The 21,368-nt window shown below is 46.2% G+C and overlaps 2 protein-coding genes across 3 annotated transcripts in view; one reads left to right on the plus strand and one right to left on the minus strand.

Moving 5' to 3' along the window:
* Positions 1-3,419, plus strand: part of sardh (sarcosine dehydrogenase) — a 44,090-nt gene extending 40,671 nt beyond the window's left edge. The window contains exon 21 of one of the 2 annotated variants that reach the window (XM_077019081.1): positions 2,357-3,419. In XM_077019081.1, the coding sequence (XP_076875196.1) occupies positions 2,357-2,491 (135 nt within the window). In that variant the 3' untranslated portion in view covers positions 2,492-3,419. The remainder of the gene's footprint in view (positions 1-2,356) is intronic. The other variant, XM_077019080.1, reaches the window with a different exon arrangement.
* Positions 3,348-21,368, minus strand: part of dbh (dopamine beta-hydroxylase (dopamine beta-monooxygenase)) — a 29,084-nt gene continuing 11,063 nt past the window's right edge. Inside the window, exons 3-17 of the mRNA XM_077019090.1 lie at positions 18,922-18,983; positions 18,067-18,317; positions 17,847-17,938; positions 17,023-17,730; positions 14,196-14,342; positions 13,211-13,468; positions 12,769-12,945; positions 11,456-11,558; positions 10,950-11,116; positions 10,459-10,602; positions 7,619-7,657; positions 7,268-7,327; positions 5,357-5,484; positions 4,867-5,026; positions 3,348-3,665 (exon numbers count right to left, since the gene is read on the minus strand). Coding sequence (XP_076875205.1) covers positions 3,534-3,665; positions 4,867-5,026; positions 5,357-5,484; positions 7,268-7,327; positions 7,619-7,657; positions 10,459-10,602; positions 10,950-11,116; positions 11,456-11,558; positions 12,769-12,945; positions 13,211-13,468; positions 14,196-14,342; positions 17,023-17,364 — 1,857 coding nt within the window. The 5' untranslated portion in view covers positions 17,365-17,730; positions 17,847-17,938; positions 18,067-18,317; positions 18,922-18,983 and the 3' untranslated portion in view covers positions 3,348-3,533. The remainder of the gene's footprint in view (positions 3,666-4,866; positions 5,027-5,356; positions 5,485-7,267; positions 7,328-7,618; positions 7,658-10,458; positions 10,603-10,949; positions 11,117-11,455; positions 11,559-12,768; positions 12,946-13,210; positions 13,469-14,195; positions 14,343-17,022; positions 17,731-17,846; positions 17,939-18,066; positions 18,318-18,921; positions 18,984-21,368) is intronic.

Here is a 21,368-nt window from a genome sequence, read left to right on the forward strand (position 1 = left end):
CCCTCCCTTCACCCCTCTCTCTCACTTTCATGTCTCTCTCTCTCTCTCTCTCTGTGTGTTCATCAGTCTTTCGCTCTCTCTAGGTTTCAATTATGTTTTCTGTAGAGTGTACCTCTCTTTCACTGCTCTGTTTTTCATCTTAATTTGCTAGAAACACAGACAAGGCAGAGAACTTTGGGAAGGGTTAACTGTGTGTGCACATATGCATGATGGGGAGGTGTGTGTGTGTGCGTGTGTGTGTGCGCGCATGTGCACGTGTGTAAATTGAGAAGGTGTGTACTCCCTATCCATCCCTATTTACACACACACACACACACACACACACACACACAAACATAGATACACCTTGCTAGTACCGGGTTGGACCCCCTTTTACCTTCAGAACTGCCTTAATCATGCGTGGCATAGATTCAACAAGGTACTGGAAAAATTCCTTAGATAGTCTGGTCCATATTGATATGATAGCATCACGCAGTTGCTGCAGATTCCATGATGCGAATCTCCCGTTCCACCACATCCCAAAGGTGCTCTATTGGATTGAGATCTAGTGACTGTGGAGGCCATTTGAGTACAGTGATCTCATTGTTGTGTTCAAGAAACCAGTCTGAGATGATTTGTGCTTTATTACATGGTGCGTTATCCTGCTGGAAGTAGCCATCAGAAGATGAGTACACTGTGGTCATAAAGGGATGGACATGGTCAGCAACAATATTCAGGTTGGCTGTGGATTTGACACAATGCTCAGTTGGTACTAATGGGCCCAAAGTGTGCCAGGAAAATATCCCCCACACCATTGCACCAATAGCAGCCTGAACCGTTGATACAAGACAGGATGGTACAAGACAACGTTTTTCAAATCTTTTATTGTCCAGTTTTGGTGAGCCTGTGGGAATTAAAGCCTCAGTTTCCTGTTCTTAGCTGACAGGAGTGGCACCCGGTGTGGTCTGCCTCCATTTGAGTTACTATCTGCCTCCATTTGAGTTACTGTTGCCGTTCGACCCAGTCTGGCCAGTCTCCTCTGACCTCTTGTATCAACAAGACACACAGAACTGCCGTTCACGGGATATTTTCTCTTTTCCAGACTATTCTCTGTAATCCCTAGAGATGGTTTCTGAAATACTCAGACCAGCCCATCTAGCACCAACAACCATGCAACGTTCAAAGTCACTTAAAGAACCTTTCTTCCCCATTCTGATGCTCAGTTTGAACTGCAGCAGATCGTCTTAGCCATGTCTACATGCCTAAATGCATTGAGTTGCTGCCATGTGATTGGCTGAGTCGACATTTGTGTTAATGAGCAGTTTTACAGGTGTACCTAAAGTGGCCATTGAGTGTATATACACACACATACAGGGAGATGGTGGTAAAATGTGAGCTAGGTTGGGCATCCCCAAATCACTTTATCATTCTTCTATAGATTTCTTCACCTCCACCCTAATCCACTATGGCTGTGTGTGCTCTGCATGACCCTGAGGTCAAAGGTCACTGTAGGCCCATTTTGGCTTCATGTGCTCTGCGTGACCCTGGGGTCACACGTCACTCAGGCTGGTCTGTGTGCTGGAGTTGAAGGCGAGTCTACCTGATGCTCTCTGAGATTTAATTAAAGCCACAGCAGTCTCAGAAGGAGGTAGAGAGAGAGAGAAGGGGAGAGAGAGAGGACAGAAGGCGAGGGGGAGGATAAAGGACAGAGGGGGAGATGGAGATGGATAGAGAGAGAGAGGGAGGTGTTAGAGTGGGGGAAGAGAGAATGTGTTAGGACTGGAAAGACTCCTCTTTAACTTGACACTTAGAAGGAGATTAGATGTTAAAAGTGGTTCTAGCAGTAGCTATGTGTTCTGATGGGTTCAGTTAGGGGACGTTAAGGGAGGGTTCAATTAGGGGAGGTTAAGGGAGGGTTCAGTTAGGGGACGTTAAGGGAAGGTTCAGTTAGGGGACGTTAAGGGAAGGTTCAATTAGGGGAGGTTAAGGGAAGGTTCAGTTAGGGGATGTTAAGGGAGGGTTCAGTTAGGGGATGTTAGGGAGTGTTCAATTAGGGGAGGTTAAGTGAAGGTTCAATTAGGGGAGGTTAAGGGAGGGTTAAATTAGGGGAGGTTAAGGGAAGGTTCAATTAGGGGAGGTTAAGGGAGGGTTCAATTAGGGGAGGTTAAGGGAGGGTTCAATTAGGGAAGGTTAAGGGAGGGTTCAGTTAGGGGACGTTAAGAGAGGGTTCAGTTGGGGAGGGTCCTCTACAGCCGTCATGCTGTACACAGTTAGGCAAGGATGCTCTTAAACTGATGCTTTGTGTGTGTGTGTGTGTGTGTGTGTGTGTGTGTGTGTGTGTGTGTGTGTGTGTGTGTGTGTGTGTGTGTGTTTCCAGGTGACCTCTGACTTTATTCTCAGTGGAGATTTCAGCCTGGAGAGGATGGGAGTGTTGTACAAGGCCAGTGCCCACCTGAAGTCGCCCTTTGACCCCAACAACAAGCGCATCAAGGGCATGTACAGCACAGAATAAAGACCTGTGCGTGTCCAGCAGGGCATGCATGGGAGTGAATCTCTACACCATCTCTACACCACCTCCACGCCACCCCTAAACCACCTCCACATCACCCCTAAACCACCTCCACATCACCTCTACACCTACATATCACCTCCGGCACCTTCATTTGTGCAGAGCGCAGAGGGACCAGGGAGAGCAGTGCCAGGCACACAGCCTGTTCCACCTCCCCATCACCACACACTGGAACCAGTATATCCCAGTATATCACAGTCTGTGGAAATCTCACAATCTCTGTTCTGTTCTGTTTGCATTTTGTTTCCACTTTTTAAAGTTAGAGGTATGTTGATGGTCTTACATGTCAAGATATCATTAAAGGAAATAACTATAACTACCAGAATCTGTATCAATTGAGACATTATATTGAAGTATTAAATAGTAAAGTAAAGGTCTACCTACAGTAAAGCAGGAATGTGTGTAAAAGACGTGAGCTCTCATAACGGGCTTGGGTCTCGCAATGTTGACAGCTACTCCACTGAACTGGCTGCTGGTTATTTTAATGACGTCTATGTTGTGTATTTGTAAATGACTTGTTTCAGGCTCTGCTCTCTGATCTCCCAGTTTCAGTTGGCATTGAGAATAGCAAGTGGTTTTACTAGAGCAAATTTGTATTCCTCCCTGATAAGAGTCTTAAAGTCTTGATATTTTTTGATGTCTCAAATACCTGCCACACCCATAATCAGTTTATTAACAATGAAGTCAAACACCTTATGCTGAAATGTCAGTAATTTGATATTTGCATGGTCAAATACTCCAGTGGTGATGGTTTCTCATTTCCTTTTAAGATCAGGTTTCAAACTCTTGAGAGAGACAGACATTTGAAGCTTTATTGTTTTTAACATCTTAACATCTAGTGTTTCCTTTTAAGAACCATGGTAGGAATTATTTACTATTTAATGTCATTGCTGTATTACTGTTGGTTAATACTTGTGTCTGTCACACATCTGTTGATTTGGGAGTGGGTGGGTTCAACTATTGTTGGCCAGGCCCCTGGATGTGTTTAGCCAGTGTGGGCCAGCCCCACCTCTGTAGGGCCAGCCCCCCGGGGGGGTAGGCTGCCCACCTCACAGGGATAAAGATGTGGCTGGAGCTCCACAGAAACTTCAGGAATCTTCTGCCTCTCCCAGTCTCCCTGGAGGAAGAAAGAATTGGGCGTTGAGGGGTGGGTATGTGTGTGGTTTGTTTGTGTACATGTGTGTACATGTGTGTACATGTGTGTACATGTGTGTGTCTGTGTTTGTGTGTGTGTGTGTGTGTGTGTGTGTGTGTGTGTATGTACATGTTCGTGTACGTCTGTGTGTCTCTGTAAATACGCATGTACATGTATCTGTCTGTGTGTGTGTGTGTGTGTGTGTGTACATATGCATATACATGTGTCCGTGTGGGTGTGTGTGTATGTATGTACATATGCATGTACATGTGTTTGTGTGGTTGTGTGTGTATGTACATATGCATGTACATGTTTCCGTGTGGGTGTGTGCATGTGTGTGTGTGTGTGTGTGTGTGTGTGTATGTACATATGCATGTACACGTGTGTGTGTCTGTGTGTGTGCGCATGCGTGTGTGTGTGTGAGTGCCAATGCCCAGTTCAGCCACTCCAGGATTTTGTAACGGGTCCAGGTCTCAACACCTTTTCCTCAGGACCAGCAGCCAATACAGGACAGATTCTACTACCAACCCTGGACCACCTGGAGGACCAGCTGTGGGGTCAAGGGGGGGTGATAGGGGAGAGGGGTATGGGGCGGGGTATGGGGCGGGGGGGGGGGGGGGGGGGGGGGGGGGCTCTCATACTGTCTGCCTCATGTTCTTTACCCAACCATGGCGCCCCTGACATTAATGGGATGGATTATCATGCAGGCGGAGTGTTGGGCAGGTGGAGCAGAATGTTGGGCAGGTGGAGCAGAGTGGTGGGGAGGTGGAGCAGAGTGGTGGGGAGGTGGAGCAGAGTGGTGGGGAGGTGGAGCAGAGTGTTGGGCAGGTGGAGCAGAGTGTTGGGCAGGTGGAGCAGAATGTTGGGCAGGTGGAGCAGAGTGTTGGGCAGGTGGAGCAGAGTGTTGGGCAGGTGGAGCAGAGTGTTGGGCAGGTGGAGCAGAATGTTGGGCTGGTGGAGCAGAGTGTTGGGCAGGTGGAGCAGAGTGTTGGGCAGGTGGAGCAGAGTGTTGGGCAGGTGGAGCAGAATGTTGGGCAGGTGGAGCAGAGTGGTGAGGAGGTGGAGCAGAGTGGTGGGGAGGTGGAGCAGAGTGTTGGGCAGGTGGAGCAGAGTGGTGGGGAGGTGGAGCAGAGTGGTGGGGAGGTGGAGCAGAGTGGTGAGGAGGTGGAGCAGTGTGACTCACAGGGAAGAGCTCCGCCGTAGACTGGTTGCAGTGCATGGTGATTGGGGAAGTGGAGTAGAGAGAACTGAGCACCTCCCCACTGAACGCGTCCCAGGCCACGGAGGAGAACTCGTCTTCCACACTGGTCAGGGAGCAGCTGCAGCCCTCCCCTCCATGGTACCTGGTGGAGAGAACAACCACAGGGTAATCTGGAGTCATCTCCTAGCTCCTGCACAGTTTAGTAATTTTAGAAATAAGACAGAATTATAGATAAAGCAGCTTTCACTGCATTGAAGAATTTGTGCATTAAAACAAATAAAATGAGGTTTGACGGAACAAAGAAATGTTTATTTGTAAACTATGAAAGGAAAGTGAGAATACAGAGAATGGGCAAAATGGATCTGAATGTTTAAATTGAGGAAGTCACTCAAGTACACAGTATTCCCACAAGAGGCTGAAGTATTTCTGCAGGAAGCCTGGCCCCTGCTAGACCTATTGGCCCCTCCCATACCTGTTAATGAGGCTGAAGTATTTCTGCAGGAAGTCTGGGTCCACGTGGCTCTTGCACAGCTCTAGCTGGGTGCGTGGGTAGTAGTGCACGTAGTTCACACACATCTCCTCCATGATGCCAAACCCACCCTACAGGTGAGCACAAAAAGGTGGGCGTTAGCATGTCATGTTAGCCCTGCTGGTCATAACCACATCAGGACGAGTCTCAGCAGAAGCAAAGCTTGATGGGATCATTACCAGTATTCATGTCCCAAAAAACTATTGAAGACCACAGCATATGAATGAATGAATGTTCTATGAACTGATGTTTCCCTGGAATTGAAGGCCCTGCCAAAACATAACTTGTTTCTAGTTTAAAAACAAGAGTGTTATTCCCTTGGTCTTTTACCATATTATGTTTTGTCTATTTTGGTGACATACTGCATCATTTAGCACACCCTTGATAAAATCATTTTTTTACTAGGTAGTCACTACTTATATCATGGGTAAAGAGCTAAATGCCCTTTAAATGTAGCTAGCTAGCTAGGTATTTAGACTGAAACTAAGTCTTAAAAACCCTGATAAAAAAAACCAATTTGACACAACTTAGTTTCTATCTAAATATTGAGCTAGGGGACTTTACTACTTAAATCCCATTCAACGTAATGATAAATTGTATAAAAGAACTGTTGTTTATGGCTAAAAACCTAGTCCCTGCGTAAAATAATTCATCCAGAAACACTTGTATTGTGGGCCACTTCTGTTGTATTGTGGCTGGATTCTGGATTTTTAAAGCGCACTTGTTGTCATTTTGATGCATTTGCTTTGCGTATTTGCAGCACGATGGGCTTTCAGGGCCACCGTGTAAAAGCAACATGGTTGGCAATACTTCGCGACGAGGTGTTGTGATGACGGTGTATATGAATGCCTGGAATGTGGGCGTGGTGATGAGGAACAGCTGAGTCCTTAATGGCTATCAGGTGACATTCCTGACACACCGTTTACTGTGGTAAACAGTCTTTACATCCTCGTAAAATAGTTGGCCTTTAAAAACGAATCTGGAACCTTACTTCAGGTAGCAGTATATATATATATATATATATATATATATATATATATATATATATATATATATATATATATATATATATGTTGTAGATTATATCATATAGGTGAGCCTAGCAAACGGGTTTCACTGGAGAAGACCGACGAGGAGTGTTTGATTTGAAGTGTGCAAAAATAATAATCTCTGTAACCTCCTGATCTATGTAACTCATCCTGCTAACAGCACAGATGAAAGTGGTGACGGCGTGAGACAGGTAGTTCTCCTCACGTAGACCGCGTGAAACTGGTAGTTCTCCCCACATAGAAGAGACACACGTGAGATTTAACAGCGGACTTAGCTGCAGCAGATGACCTGTCATCTTTCCATGGCTGTTTGCTGGCCTTTGACAGACATTTACGCATATGTGCCAGCTCATCATCTGCAGTCCAACAGGGTCTTACTTCTCAGGTGTGTGTGTGTGAGACAGTGGGCATATTTTTGTTGTCTTCAGGATCACAGTGTATGTACGCACTTTCATCTGTGAAATGAAATGTGAAATGTGCCATATTTTGTCAATTGTGATTTTTACACCCCAATCGAAATTTGTCCTCCGCTTTTAACCCATCTGTGCAGTCAGAACACACACACACTAGTGATTACTAGGGGGCTGTGGATCACACATGCCCAGAGCGGTGGGCAGCCCTAGCCCGGCGCCCGGGGAGCAGTTGGGGTTAGGTGCCTTGCTCAAGGGCACCTCAGTCATGGCCTGTCTGGGAATCGAACCCACGACCTCCGGTCACAAGACCAGTTCCCTAACCACCAGGCCATGACTGCCCCAAAAGCTTCTGCTGCACATGCATGAAGCATGTTGTATGTAAACAAACTCACCACTGTAGGTTTGTTTCTGTCTTCTGTGTTGTATGTACATTTCGTTAGAAGGACGTCACCCTGTGAAAAGCGCACACACAGCTCAACTTTTTGGGCAGCTTTGACAATTCTCTATTTGTGTAAAACTATTTTAAGATCTCGCTGTTCGACTGTTTGGCAAGTGTGACTGTAGCTGGCCGTCTGGCTGCGCGTGTAGGCGCTGGTAATGAGGGCCTAAATGATAGAGTGTAGCCTTGTCCCTCCTGGCCTTTTCTGTTATAGCGCTCTTCTGCTCATCTAAATACATCTCTTCTTTAAAGGCAACTAGCTTGCTCTGTTCTTGAAGTAGCCAGGGCTGGAGTGGGAACTTACAGGCAAAACGGTCACCATTTTCTTCAGTATGCGGATTGTCTGAAAAGGCAACAGAGATGTGTTAGCGAGTGATAAAAATGATTTAGTAGTGTGTGTGTGTGTGTTTGTGTGTGTGTGTGTGTGTGTTTGTGTGTGTGTGTGCGTAGTACGTGTGTACCTGGTAGTGTGTGTGTGTAGTACGTGTGTACCTGGTACGGTGTGCTGTAGTGTGTATACCTTTTAGTGGGTGTGTAGTACGTGTACCTGGTAGTGTGCTGTAGCGCCCGAGTACCTGGTACTGTGTGTTTAGTGCATGTGTACCTAGTAGTTTGTTTGTAGTGCATGTGTACCCTGATAGTATGTGTGTAGTGTGTTTGCACCTGATAATGTGTGTGAATCTGGTAGTGTGTGTAGAGTGTGGGTAGTGCATGTGTACCTGGTAGTGTGTGCGTGTAGTGCGTGTGTACCTGGTAGTGTGTGCGTGTAGTGCGTGTGTACCTGGTAGTTTGTGTGTAGTGCGTGTGTACCTGGTAGTTTGTGTGTAGTGCGTGTGTACCTGGTAGTGTGTGCGTGTAGTGTGTGTGTGTACCTGGTAGTGTTTGTGTAATGTGTGTATTGTCTTTGTGTAGTGTGTGTGGTGTGTGTAGTGTTTGTGTACTGTGTGTGTGTGTGTGTGTGTGTGTGTGTGTGTGTGTGTGTGTGTGTGTGTGTGTGCCTGGTAGTGCATATGTAGTGCATGTGTACCTAGTAGTGTGTGTGTGTGTGTGTGTGTGTGTGTGTGTAGTGTGGGTTTACCTGGTATTGTGTGTGTGTAGTGTGTTTGTGTACCCGGTAGTGTGTGTGTGTGTGTGTGTGTGTGTGTGTGTGTGTGTGTGTGTGTGTGTGTGTGTGTGTGTGTGTGTGTGTGTGTGTGTAGTGTGTGTCCTGCTGGTACTGTGTGCTGTAGTGTGTTTGTGTACCTGGTAGTGTGTTCTGTAGTTTAATGTGTGTGTGTGTGTGTATTCGGTAGTGTGTGTGTAGTGTGGGTACCTGGTAGAGTGTGTGTGTGTAATGTGTGTGTACCTGATAGTGTGTGTGTAGTGCATACGTACCTGGTAGTGTGTGCTGTAGTCCATGTGTACCTGATAGTGTTTGTGTACCTATGTGTGTGTGTGTGTGTGTGTGTGTGTGTGTACCTGGTAGTGTGTGTGTACCCGATAGTGTGTGTGTGTGTGTGTGTGTGTGTGTGTGTGTGTGTGTGTGTGTGTGTGTGTGTGTGTTGTGTGTACCTGGTATTGTGTATGTGTGTGTAGTGTGTTTGCGTACCTGGTAGTGTGTGTGTGTGTGTGTGTGTGTGTGTGTGTGTGTGTGTGTGTGTGTGTTGTGTGTACCTGGTATTGTGTATGTGTGTGTAGTGTGTTTGCGTACCTGGTAGTGTGTGTGTGTGTGTACCTGGTAGTGTGTGCGTGTGTGTAGTGTGTTTCTGTACCTGGTAGTGCGTGTGTGTGGGTGTGTACCTGGTTGTGTGCGTGTGTGTGGGTGTGTACCTGTGTGTGTGTGTGTGTGTGTGTGTGTGTGTGTGTGTGTGTGTGTGTGTGTGTGTGTGTGTGTGTGTGTACCTGGTAGTGTGTGTGTGGGTGTGTACCTGGTTGTGTGTGTGTGTGTGTGTGTGTGTGTGTGGTGTGCTTGTGTACCTGGTAGTGTGTGTGTGTGTGTGTGTAGTGTGCTTGTGTACCTGGTAGTGTGTGTGTGTGTGTGTGTGTGTGTGTGTGTGTGTGTGTGTGTGTGTGTGTGTGTGTGTGTGTGTGTGTGTGTGTACCTGATAGTGTGTGTGTAGTGCATACATACCTGGAAGTGTGTGCTGTAGTCCATGTGTACCTGATAGTGTTTGTGTACCTGGTTGTGTGTGTGTGTGTGTGTGTGTGTGTGTGTGTGTGTGTGTGTGTGTGTGTGTGTGTGTGTGTGTACCTGGTAGTGCGTGTGTGTGTGTGTGTGTGTACATGGTTGTGTGTGTGTGTGTGTGTGTATATGTGTGCATGTGTGTGTGTGTGTGTGTGTGTGTGTGTGTGTGTGTGTGTGTAATGTGTGTGTACCTGGTAGTGTGTGTGTGTAGTGCATACGTACCTGGTAGTGTGTGCTGTAGTCCATGTGTACCTGATAGTGTTTGTGTACCTGGTAGTGTGTGTGTGTGTGTACCTGGTAGTGTGTGTGTGTGTGTGTGTGTGTGTGTGTGTGTGTGTGTGTGTGTGTGTGTGTGTACCTGGTAGTGCGTGTGTGTGTGTGTGTACCTGGTAGTGTGTGTGTGTGTGTGTGTGTGTGTGTGTGTGTACCTGGTAGTGTGTGTGTGGTGTGTGTGTGTGTGTGTGTGTGTGTGTGTGTGTGTGTGTGTGTGTGTGTGTGTGTGTGTGTGTGTGTGTGTGTGTGTGTGTACCTGGTTGTGTGTGTGTGTGTGTATGTACCTGGTTGTGTGTGTGTGTGTGTGTGTGTGTGTGTGTGTGTGTGTGTGTGTGTGTGTGTGTATACCTGGTAGTGTGTGTGTGTGTGTGTGTACCTGGTAGTGTGTGTTGTAGTCCATGTGTACCTGATAGTGTTTGTGTGTGTACCTGGTAGTGTGTGTGTACCTGGTAGTGTGTGTGTGTGTGTGTGTGTGTGTGTGTGTGTGTGTGTGTGTGTGTGTGTGTGTGTGTGTGTGTGTGTGTACCTGGTAGTGTGTGTGTACCTGGTAGTGTGTGTGTGTTGTGTGTGTACCTGGTAGTGTGTGTGTGTGTACCTGGTAGTGTGTGTGTGTGTGTGTGTGTGTGTGTGTACCTGGTAGTGTGTGTGTGTGTGTGTGTGTGTGTGTGTGTGTGTGTGTGTGTGTGTGTGTGTGTGTGTGTGTATACCTGGTAGTGTGTGCTGTAGTGTTTGTCCTCCTGCACGACCTCCAGCTCTTGTCCTCCTCTCACCAGCACCGTCCTCACTGCGCGTCCAGCCAGGTGAGTGTGCAGCTGCGAAGCGAAAATATGGATCCCGCCAGGAGGCAGTGCCTGCAGGAGTGATGAGGAAATTAATGATCAGTGCTTCATTTAAATAACACACACTGCAATGTAGAAGATCCCGCTGTGCGGCTGGCTGAGCATTAGTGTTAGCATAAACTAAAGTTGGCCTTGCAGTGTGTGCCTTTATATTTGCCTCCATTGCCAAATTACACAAATCCTTCACAGTTTTTTATGAAAACATAGCAACTAGTTGTTCAGCTGGACTGTAACAACGTGTTTCCGAAGAATGAGTGTCAAGTATAAAACCTTACCGTTAGGTTGCATACGAAGAAAAAATACACACTAATACTTGATTTATTGGCCTTTTCTGTAGGTTAGTTAGTAATGTCACTCACTGTGCGTGTGCACTTGGCTGTGCAGTATCCGGTTAGTTGGAAGGAGTTCTGGTGAGGCGGGATGGCCATGACGGGTGTGTACACCAGCCCCAGCTCCATGATCCCGGCGTCGAACCTCCGCAGGGACGGGCTGTACCACAGACGGATGCCCGACGAGTCCCGGCGACCTGTAACACCGTCACAAAAGCCTGCCGTTTCGTCCATTTCATTTTGGAGGTCCTTAATTTAAAAGTGATAGCATAATCAAGGAGAGGAAAGTGAGAATTGAAAGTGTGGAAGCGGGGTGAGAACCATGTGGTGAGTAGCACAGCGTCTAGCGTGGTGAGATCCAGCCGCTTGCACTTGCTCAGCAAAGGCTCTAAAATGCAGCTGTGTGTGTGAGACGCTAGGAGGAGGAGGAGGAACGTGAACCTGTCAGGAGGAAGGAGCCTTACCTCAGAAACCCAACAGCCCTGTTGGACTGATGAGGAGCACGACTGCCCAAGTGTGTGGGTGTGTCTATGTACCTGAGATGAGAAGTGGGTTGTGATAATGAACCTCCAAACGAAGAAACCTGGAGGAACCTTCCCCCCCCAGTGGCAGGCCAGCGTCCGGAGGGTAGTAAAATGCCTACACACACAAACAGAGATAGACACAGTGTATTATATTTAATTAAACTATAGGTGTTTCTATGATCTATTGCACTATGCACTAGAATCATCCATCATAAAGCTGGAAGAGTAGGGCTGACAGCAGCAGGAATACTCACCCTCTCCCTTCCTCACTCTCTCACTCTCTTAGTTATATCCATTCTTGTCAAAAACATTACATGTGATTAAACCAATTCATGTAAAAAGTGCCCAAAGCAGTGTAAACCAGTTAGCATCTCTCTCTCTCTCTCTCTCTCTCTCTCTCTCTCTCTCTCTCTCTCTCTCTCTCTCTCTCTCTCTTCTCTCTCTCTCTCTCTCTCTCTCTCTCTCTCTCTCTCTCTCTCCCTCCCTCCCAACTCTCTCACCAGTCACACCAAACACTGGTGACCTCTCAACTCTATGGTCCATCCTCCATGCTGCTGTGGTCCTCAGCAGACACCTCGGCCTCCACACCTGCCTACACCTCCTCCACCTTTAGAGATGGACAAGGCACTGGCTCTTGTTTCCCACTCGCTCAGAGGCCTGAACTGTTCCAGATCAGTCTGTGTGTCCTAATATAGAAAAGCTCACAGCTGACCTTAGTAATAGTGGAGCTGTTCTCAGAATGGCAACACAAACAGATTTTAAAGAGAGTTTTCATTGAGTGAGTTTATTTTTGTGACATTTGTGGTTTATAATGGTTATGCAATGGTTTATAATGGTTAGGGTTAGGGCTGGGGTTGGTGGTGTGGTGGTGCCCTGAGAAATCGATCAGAAAAATACCTGTTGGTGGAGGTGATTATGGATTTTTGGTGCTGATATGATGGTAGTGGTGTGATGATGGTGGAAATGGTGATGATGATTACATTAACATTTATGGCATTTGGCAGACGCCCTTATCCAGAGCAACTTACATTTTATCTCATTTTTATACAAGTGAGCAATTGAGGGTTAAGGGCCTTGCTCAGGGGCACCTCAGTCATGGCCTCAGGTCTGGGAATCGAACCCACGATCCTCTGGTCACAAGACCAGTTCCCTGACCACCAGGCCATGACTGCCCTGATGATGTCATGGTGGTGGTGTAGGTGGTGTGATGGATGGTGGAGGTGGTGATGTGATGGTGATATGATGGTAGTGGTGGTGAAGGTGGATTTGGTGATGTGTTGGTCATGGTGATGGTGTTAGTGGAGGTGGTGGAGGTGGTGCTTCACCTCAGCCCCCAGGGCCCAAGCTGCCAGCACATGGCGACAGTAGTTGAGTGAGCGTGGCTTCATCTTGGAGTCACACAAGCCGCTATACTGGGGGACTGCATCGGTGCGTGGGGAGCATTCAAAAACCTCGATGTGGTGCACAATGGCCTCATTACCAGCACTCACGACTGCCTCATACTGCAGAGAGCCAGAGAGAGCGTGACAGACAGAAAGAAAGACAGAAGGGGGTATTTATGGGAGTACAGTATGTGATGTACACCAAGTTCTGAATAAGGCCCAACACCGTAAAAAGACGCACTGACAGGAGTGATCAGACTCCCCCTGTGTACCTGCCTGGTTGCTCTAATCTAGCCACTGTGTTCTGAGACAGTATTGTTAAAAGTGCTCTATAAATACATCTGAATTTAGGAAGCCTTAATGCAGCATCACCAAAGGTCATTACCATGAGAATGTGGTTCTTGGGCATCCTGGAGGGCAGCAGGTAGGTGTAGCACCAGTAGGTGGTCTCCTGGGTGGGAATGACGATGTTGGGTGCCAGGACCTCCAGTGTGCGCACATCGCGTGGAAGAGTGGGCGTAGCCATGTCTGGACGCAAGAGCAGGATTCGCTGAAGGCCGGTTTGGAGGCGGGATACATTGAGCGTCTGGAGCGAGCGGACTGGCTTGTCCAGCATGGCGTATATAATGTGGACAGTTCCTTCCTGTCAATTAGAGCAGTGCTTACTCAGTATAGGCCTTCCTGCCAAGCAGAGCAATGTTACTTTACTCCTGTGCAGGTTTTGTAATGCAAACTGGCTCTCTAAACAAACCTACGTACACACACACACACTGTTCCGTTCTACAACTAATTACAAAAATGCTTCTGTTCATAGTTCATAGTCCCCCCCTCTCCCCATCCTGTGTGTGTGCCACACCTCTATAACATGGTCGTGAGGGTCACAGGTGTTGAAGGGTCTCGTCTGTGTGTGTGTGTGTGTGTGTGTACCTCTATAACATAGTCGTGAGGGTCACAGGTGTTGAAGGGTCTCGTCTGTGTGTGTGTGTGTACCTCTATAACATAGTCGTGAGGGTCACAGGTGTTGAATGGTCTTGTCTGTGTGTGTGTGTGTGTGTGTGTACCTCTATAACATAGTCGTGAGGGTCACAGGTGTTGAAGGGTCTCGTCTGTGTGTGTGTGTACCTCTATAACATAGTCGTGAGGGTCACAGGTGTTGAAGGGTCTCGTCTGTGTGTGTGTGTACCTCTATAACATAGTCGTGAGGGTCACAGGTGTTGAAGGGTCTTGTCTGTGTGTGTGTGTGTGTGTGTGTGTACCTCTATAACAGTCGTGAGGGTCACAGGTGTTGAAGGGTCTCGTCTGTGTGTGTGTGTACCTCTATAACATAATCGTGAGGGTCACAGGTGTTGAAGGGTCTCGTGTGTGTGTACCTCTATAACATAGTCGTGAGGGTCACAGGTGTTGAAGGGTCTCTTGAAGAGCAGACAGAAGCCTTCTGGGGTGTTCCGGGCGTCCAGGAGCTGATAGTCCTGCTGACTGTCCAACATCACCCTGCCATCAGCATCACTCCAGGCATCCTACACACACACACACACACACACACACACACACACATGCACACACGCTCGCTCAAATGCCAAGAGCTTTTGGCTTCAGCATATAGTCTGGAGTTCATAAACAGAGCATATTCTCTCCAGATAATTTTTCATTTGTATTACCGGTACTTTTCTTTTTGTTTTAGACTACACTAGTGTTTTCAATTGAAGGAACTTGGTAACTTTGCCAAGGATCATTTTTTTCTTCTTTTAAAAAACCTGAGATGCATCATCTGTCCAAATGAATGAAGACTAGCAGGACTGTGATGCAGACTGTCAGAGCCACCTGGATTGGCCCGCTCAATGACAGACAGGGTGATGGAGGTGATGGTTTGTGTGTGTGTGTGTGTGTGTGTGTGTGTGTGTGTGTGTGTGTGTCTGTGTATATTTGCATGTATGTGTGTGTATATGTGTGAGTGTGTATGTGTGAGTGTGTACATGTGTGTCTGTGTATGTTTGTGAGTGTGTGTGTGTGAGTGTGTGTACATGTGAGTGTCTGTGTCTGTGTGTGTGTGAGCGTGTGTGTGTGAGCGTGTGTGTGAGCGTGTGTGTGTGTGAGAGTGTTATCACATCAAGGCTAGATTATTGTAACACTTTTTTATCTGCTCTCCAATAAAGCTCTATTTCACATCTGCAGTGAGTTCAGAATGCTGCTGCAAGGGTCCTGACCTGCAGGAGAAAGAGGGATGATGGTACACCTGCACTTTCCATCACTGCACTGCTTACCTGTCCGTTTTGGAATAGACTTTAATGTTCTGTTGATGGTTTATAAATGCCTTCATGGCCTTTTGCTCCTCTTTACCTTAGTGAAAAGATGGTTAGATATGTTCTAGTCAGGTCTCTCAGGTCTTCAAACTGCAATCTACTGTTGATTCCTAATACCAGGTTAAAGATCGGAGTGTGTGTTTCAGCCACTATGGCCCACAGCTCTAGAACTCTCTTCCTGAGCAGCTCAGAGACATGTCATGCCTGTACAGCTTCAAGAAGAGCCTCCAAATCTTCCTGTTTAGATCTGCTTTTAGTTAGGGAACTTCAATGGTTTATTTCTTTTTTTATCACATTATTTTACTTAATTACATTTTTGTTTGTTGTTCTAATTATTTTAATAGTTTTGCCATTTTATAATTTTATTACCTATTTGTTATGGTGACAGTCCCGGACCCTTCCTTGTGGGCATGCCGCTATGTTGTCTGCGTGCTGTTATGTCCATGTTTGTACTTCCGTGGGTGTGGGTTGTCCGTGAGCGTGTTCATAGTATCACCTGTGCCTTGTCTCGAGATCACGAGGGTCTGTGTTAATCACCTATTTAATGTGCGTTCGCGCAGTGTCTTGTGCTCGTCTTTGTCTAAAGTTCATGCCTGTGCAAGCCTCCGCGTCAGCGTGCTTGCACCGTTTGTGCTGGGCTTTTCGTTTTGTGTCAAATAAAAGTACATGTTCCACTACGATCGTCGTTGTGCCTGCCTCCTCCACAACGCATCACACTATTTCATTGTTTGGTTTCTTATATTTATTCTTAACATAATCTTTCTTATATTAAAATGTATTGTTTTTTTATATTTATTCTGTAAAGCACTTTCAGTTGCATGTAAGTATGAAAGGTGCTATACAAATAAATATTATTATTATTATTATTAATAATAATAATAATAATAATGTGTGTGATTGTGTGTATGTTTACTTATATGTGTGTATGTTTGCGTGTGTGAGTGTGTGTGCATGTCAGTGTGTGTATGCTTGCATGTGTGAGTGTGTGTGCATGTGTGAGTGTGTGCGAGTGTCAACACTGAACATAAAACACTAATGGAAAAATGTCTAAACAACACATACAGCTCATGTGCAGATCTAAATATCACATATGGCTGGTGTACAAATCTAAACCTCACGTACAGCTTACACATAGATCTAAACATCACATACAGCTGGTGTGCAGATCTAAACATCACATACAGCTGGTGTGCAGATCTAAACATCACGTACAGCTGGTGTACAGATCTAAACATCAATTACAAGCTAATGTACAGATCTAAACATAACTTACAGCTGGTGTGCAGATCGAAACATCATTTACAGCTAATGTACAGATCTAAACATCACGTACAGCTGGTATACAGATCTACATAATCCTATCTCTGCAACTACTGTGTAGGAGTCACCCTACCCCACCGTAATGGCCTTTGGAAGTACAGTCATTTTTACATCTTTATAAGTATGTCTTAAGGCCTAATATCAGAAGCCATCTCACAACAAATATTTGTAACTTTGGCCCCGGTGAGTTTGGCAGCTGTGCATATAAATAGTGAACAGAAATTGATCACTGATTTAGAGTCATGCTTTCTCGTGGGCACTAGAAGTGTTTTCCAGAGGACAGTTATACAGCAGAGAGTAGGGGTGTTTGGGGAGATCTGGGTTAGTTGTTTTGAATCCCTGAAATGAGTTAAATCTATGAGAATGCACTATAAAAACAAGAATTCTGTTGTACTAAGATCGTTAAAAGAAGCATAATTCTGTGAGTGAGTTTAGTATTTTAGCAATCTATAAAATTATGTTTTCATATTGAACTTTAAGATGGGTGTGTCAGTTCTGGCATGTTCCTTAAACCCAAACACATGCCGACAGTTTGAGAAAAATGAAGATAGCATCCATCTCCTCCATCTAGCCTTACCCCAAAGTAGGACTTGTGTCCATCGTCCCACAGCAGGACAAGGTCTGCGTTGGTGGGCTGTCCCCGGTCGGACATGCCAAGCAGGAGCCCGTGACCCAGTGTCCTGGCCTTCAGCTCCAGGTACACCTCCTGCTGGGAGAAGCTGATGTTCCAGGCCAGCTGCAGCTGTCCGGCTGGGTCCAGGGGCACACGGTAGGGCAGGCTGGCTCCCGGGGGTGGGGCTGAAGGCGTGGCCGAGGGAGACTGGTAGGGGGCAACTAGGAGTACCAGCAGGGCGGCGAGCAAGGTCACGTACATCAACGCGACGTCCTGCAGACGCAGGTCTTTGTTCAGCAAACGCATTCCTCTGTTCGTTCTAGCGCAGTGTTGTTGCTAAACGACCTGTCGGAGCGTTTGTCGGGTGTTTTTCTGCACTTGTTCTCAGTCTGGTATCGCCTCAATTCTTTTCACCTTCTTGTAAGCTTCTAAAGAGAACTCTCCATTGTCTGTAAGAAAGATGCTAAGATGGTGTTGATTAGTTTTCCAACCTTTGATGCTGTAATACACTTACACTTGTTTCCTTGACGATCACCTGTTCTGCATGTTTTGACAGGAACAAGACTTAAACTCCCCTGTTTGTCCTTCTCTAGCACAGCAGAGTTGTTAGTCGTCTCCTGGTTGTCTTCTCCTGGCTGGAGGTCCTGCTCTCTCGTCCTGGTGGTGTGGGATCTGTAAGAGGTCTCCTCTCGGTCTCCAGCTTTTAAAAGCACAGCCCTGTGGCAGGCTCTACTTTATGCCAGCTAATCACGTTAGCTCGAGTTAACGAAAATTCGATTGTTATTTACCCTCTGGTCAAACTTCTTTGGGGGGGTGGCGTTTTTTTCCAGCATCTGCTTGTCTTTTGCTGTATTTGTGAAGGGCAGGGCTGACCAGGCTCCTGCAACCGCACAAAACCAACAGAAGATGTTTCATGAACTTCATGGAACTTCTGAATAAAAACAGGGTGGGGACAACAACAGTCAGGCATCTTCAGTTCAGAATTTTAATTGCATGCTTTGTGCTTACCATGATAATATGAGTTCAGCTGAAATGATGATTGTTGATTTTTGATCATTTTTTGATCCGGCTCAAGCTCACAGACAAAGCTTCTGTTAGGTTCTCTTCATGGGCTTAGGTTTGTGATGTGGGGTCCACTTGGCCCCTGTGACCCAGCGAGAGGGAGACAGCACTCCAGGATGACAGCTGAGATGAAGCAGCGCTGCTGGTGCCATGGATACCAGAGTGTGTGCAGGCCAAACACTTGTATCTTCATCTCCCTTTATTGGCCAATAAAACAGCGTGAATGCCAGTGGGGGGAGGGTGTACACACAGCAGAAGAGCCCAGTCTACACAGCCCCTCACTGTAGCTGGAGCACTGAGGCACTTTCATGGGTGTGGCTTACAACTGGCCATCCTAGCACACATACTTTATCCTTATGTCACAATATATATATATATATATATATATATATATATATATATATGTGTGTGTGTGTGTGTGTGTGTGTGTGTCTGCTCTCTGAATATGCTGGCAACTGGATTACTTTTCATCACGGCGAGGCTTTCACTTCACCTTTCAAGGGATTAAAAGGAATAGAGATGAAGTGTTTAGGGAGGTGATAGCAGCCCCTGCGTGTGCTCCGGGGAGACAGCAGCGCACAGCCACTCAAGTGCTTTCATTTCAGACTGGAAACACTCACACGGTGTTTAGAGAGAGAACAGGGGGAGGTAAAAGGTTATCTGGGCCCCTGAGGTGATGGAGTGGGATGGATGGTGAATAGAGAAAGAGAGGGAGGAGCAAACACCAGTTAAGTCTGTTAATGAAATGAAGCCTGGGGGGTACATGACTGGTCTCTGGGCTGGAACAGTGCACCATCTCACCCATTGGTCCGCTGCACCCGGTCTGTAGTCGTCCTAATATGCCACCAGCAGAAAATCAGACGCTGTGTTTGAGAGAGAGAGAGAGAGAGAGAGAGAGAGATGGGCTGATGGAGTGAGAGTGGAGGAAGAGGATGCGATAACACATCCTGGGAAACTTGATACCAAACATATAACTGCTATAAACAGCACAGGCCCCAGCACAGACACTGGAGCCAATAAAATCATGGATGAGCAGCCAATGAAAGAGCAGATCCTTGGAGCTCAGTGTGCGATTTGCCAGTGGTCATCTGTATACTGTGCAGCTTACACTTCAAACGGAAAGAAAGCTGGAAAACAAAGAGATAATGAGAGAGTTTCAGACAGATAGAGGGAGAGAGGGAATGAGGGAGAGAGAGGGATGGGGAGAGAGAGAGAGAGAGAGAGAGAGAGAGAGAGAGAGAGAGAGAGAGAGAGAGAGAGAGCAGGAGCAGTCATATGGCCTGAGGCACACACTGACATTACAGACTGGGATTTTCAATCTACACAGCCCCTCTAAGACACATTTCCTGTGTGTAATTTATACTTGTACTTTCTATGTGTACAATTTGTATTTTGCACACACACACACACACACACACACACACACATCACAGTCTCAGCAGGGTGTTTATGTAAGTTAGAACTTTGTGACTGAACAGAAATCACGCGTCAGCCATGTGCACATGAGACGTGTGAATGACAGCTTCATTTCACTCGTTTAGACAAGCATATATTACCCCACCCACGCAAGTCACACGCGGCCCTCACAACTGGTGGCTCCGGAAACAGAACAGGCATTCAATTTGTAGGGGCGACAGACTTGTCGCTCCAGATCTGAGGAGAGAGGAATGAGATGCTGCCACCAGAAGAGAAGGATGGAGTGATGGGTGGAGGAGGGGGAAGGCCTTCACCTGTTTCCCTCCACCAATTAATAATTCAGGCCTTTGGCAGTACAATACAGGGCAACCTCTGCCTCGTTTTGTCTGAACGCTGAATAATTGACATGATAGAATTACTGTGCATGTTTTCTTTAGGGAAAGAGAGAGAGGGAAAGGGGAAGAGAGAGAAAGAGGGAGGGAAAAGGAGAGGCAGGGAAAGGGAGAGAATTTAGAGGGGGAGAGAGTGATGATAGCATAAGGAAGAGAAAAGAGTGGGAAGAGAAGGAATAGGTCAGGGAGATCTGACTGCAACAGAAAAAGAGAGAGGAAGAATGCAGATAAAGAGGAGAAAGATGGAGAAATGGAAGAAGGATTGTGAGACAGAAACAGAAAGAGAGAAGGAGAAAGGAGTGCTGGCTAATGATTTCCACTATGTCTGTTTATACTTATCTTTCACTCCCTTAAATCCAGAGTGGTGTGTAATATCATTGTGTAATTCTGCCCTGTAAAATCGACTCAAGTCCCTTTGTCCTGATTTTATTGATTTTCACATATATTCATATTTACAATTCTATGGTGAGCTTTTAAGGAATTATATCCATTATTCCATATTCTGTGCACATAAATGTAATATATATTAGACTAATTAGAATAAGTTGTCAGAGTAAAAATGTCAGATTCCCTACATATGAAGTGGATGTTAATACAGGAGCTGTCCCCACGTGATCCTTCTGCTCTGTGCGTATCCTAGAGACCAGTCATCATCGTGAAGACGGACACCGTGGAGCTGACCAAGCACGAGCTGATGGGCCTCGTGCTTGCGTTGGCCTGTCTCTCGTGACCAGCCTTCGAGTTTGAGCTCCATTAAACCATTATTTTTAAATAGTTACCGGCTTCAGGGAGAAAATGCAGTGTTAGGGACTGCAGCTTAAACATTGTGCGACCAACTGGGAGAGAGAGAGCAAGATGCATGGATAGAGGATGAGCGAGAGGGGGGGGGGGGGATGCAGTCTCCATGTCTATGATGTCGGGAAAGAATTATGTCTTGACCGTAAACGCCCGCTGCATCAAACGGCCAGTCAGGAAACGAGCATTGGTGAGAAAAGGGGTGCTTTGGGCCTGCTTACCCTAGCTGACATCTCACCCACAGATCTACAGTAAATAGTGACAAATGGTTGTAAAGTCTTTTGTGTGTTCTAAAGAAATGCTCCCCGTAGAAAATAAATATTTGTGTAAATATTTTTGTTACGCGGACTACTTTGTGTCATATTGTTAGATAATAGTAATTGGAATTCGGTAAGATTTAAGATCATGTAAGACTGCAATGACGCCGAATCAACGGCCCAGAGATTCCACAAAAGTCATTAGTAACGTTGACGTTGGATAATATCGACTACCTGTACCGCGCAGTTATATATATATAATATATATAACTATATATATATATATATTTATATATAGATAAAATATATAAATAAATATATATATATAATATATATATACACCAGATAAATACACCAGATAGAACTGCGCTTAGCATTAAATTTATAT

This window comes from Brachyhypopomus gauderio, chromosome 10 (genome assembly GCF_052324685.1).
Source record: "Brachyhypopomus gauderio isolate BG-103 chromosome 10, BGAUD_0.2, whole genome shotgun sequence".
Classification (NCBI taxonomy): Eukaryota; Metazoa; Chordata; class Actinopteri; order Gymnotiformes; family Hypopomidae; genus Brachyhypopomus; species Brachyhypopomus gauderio.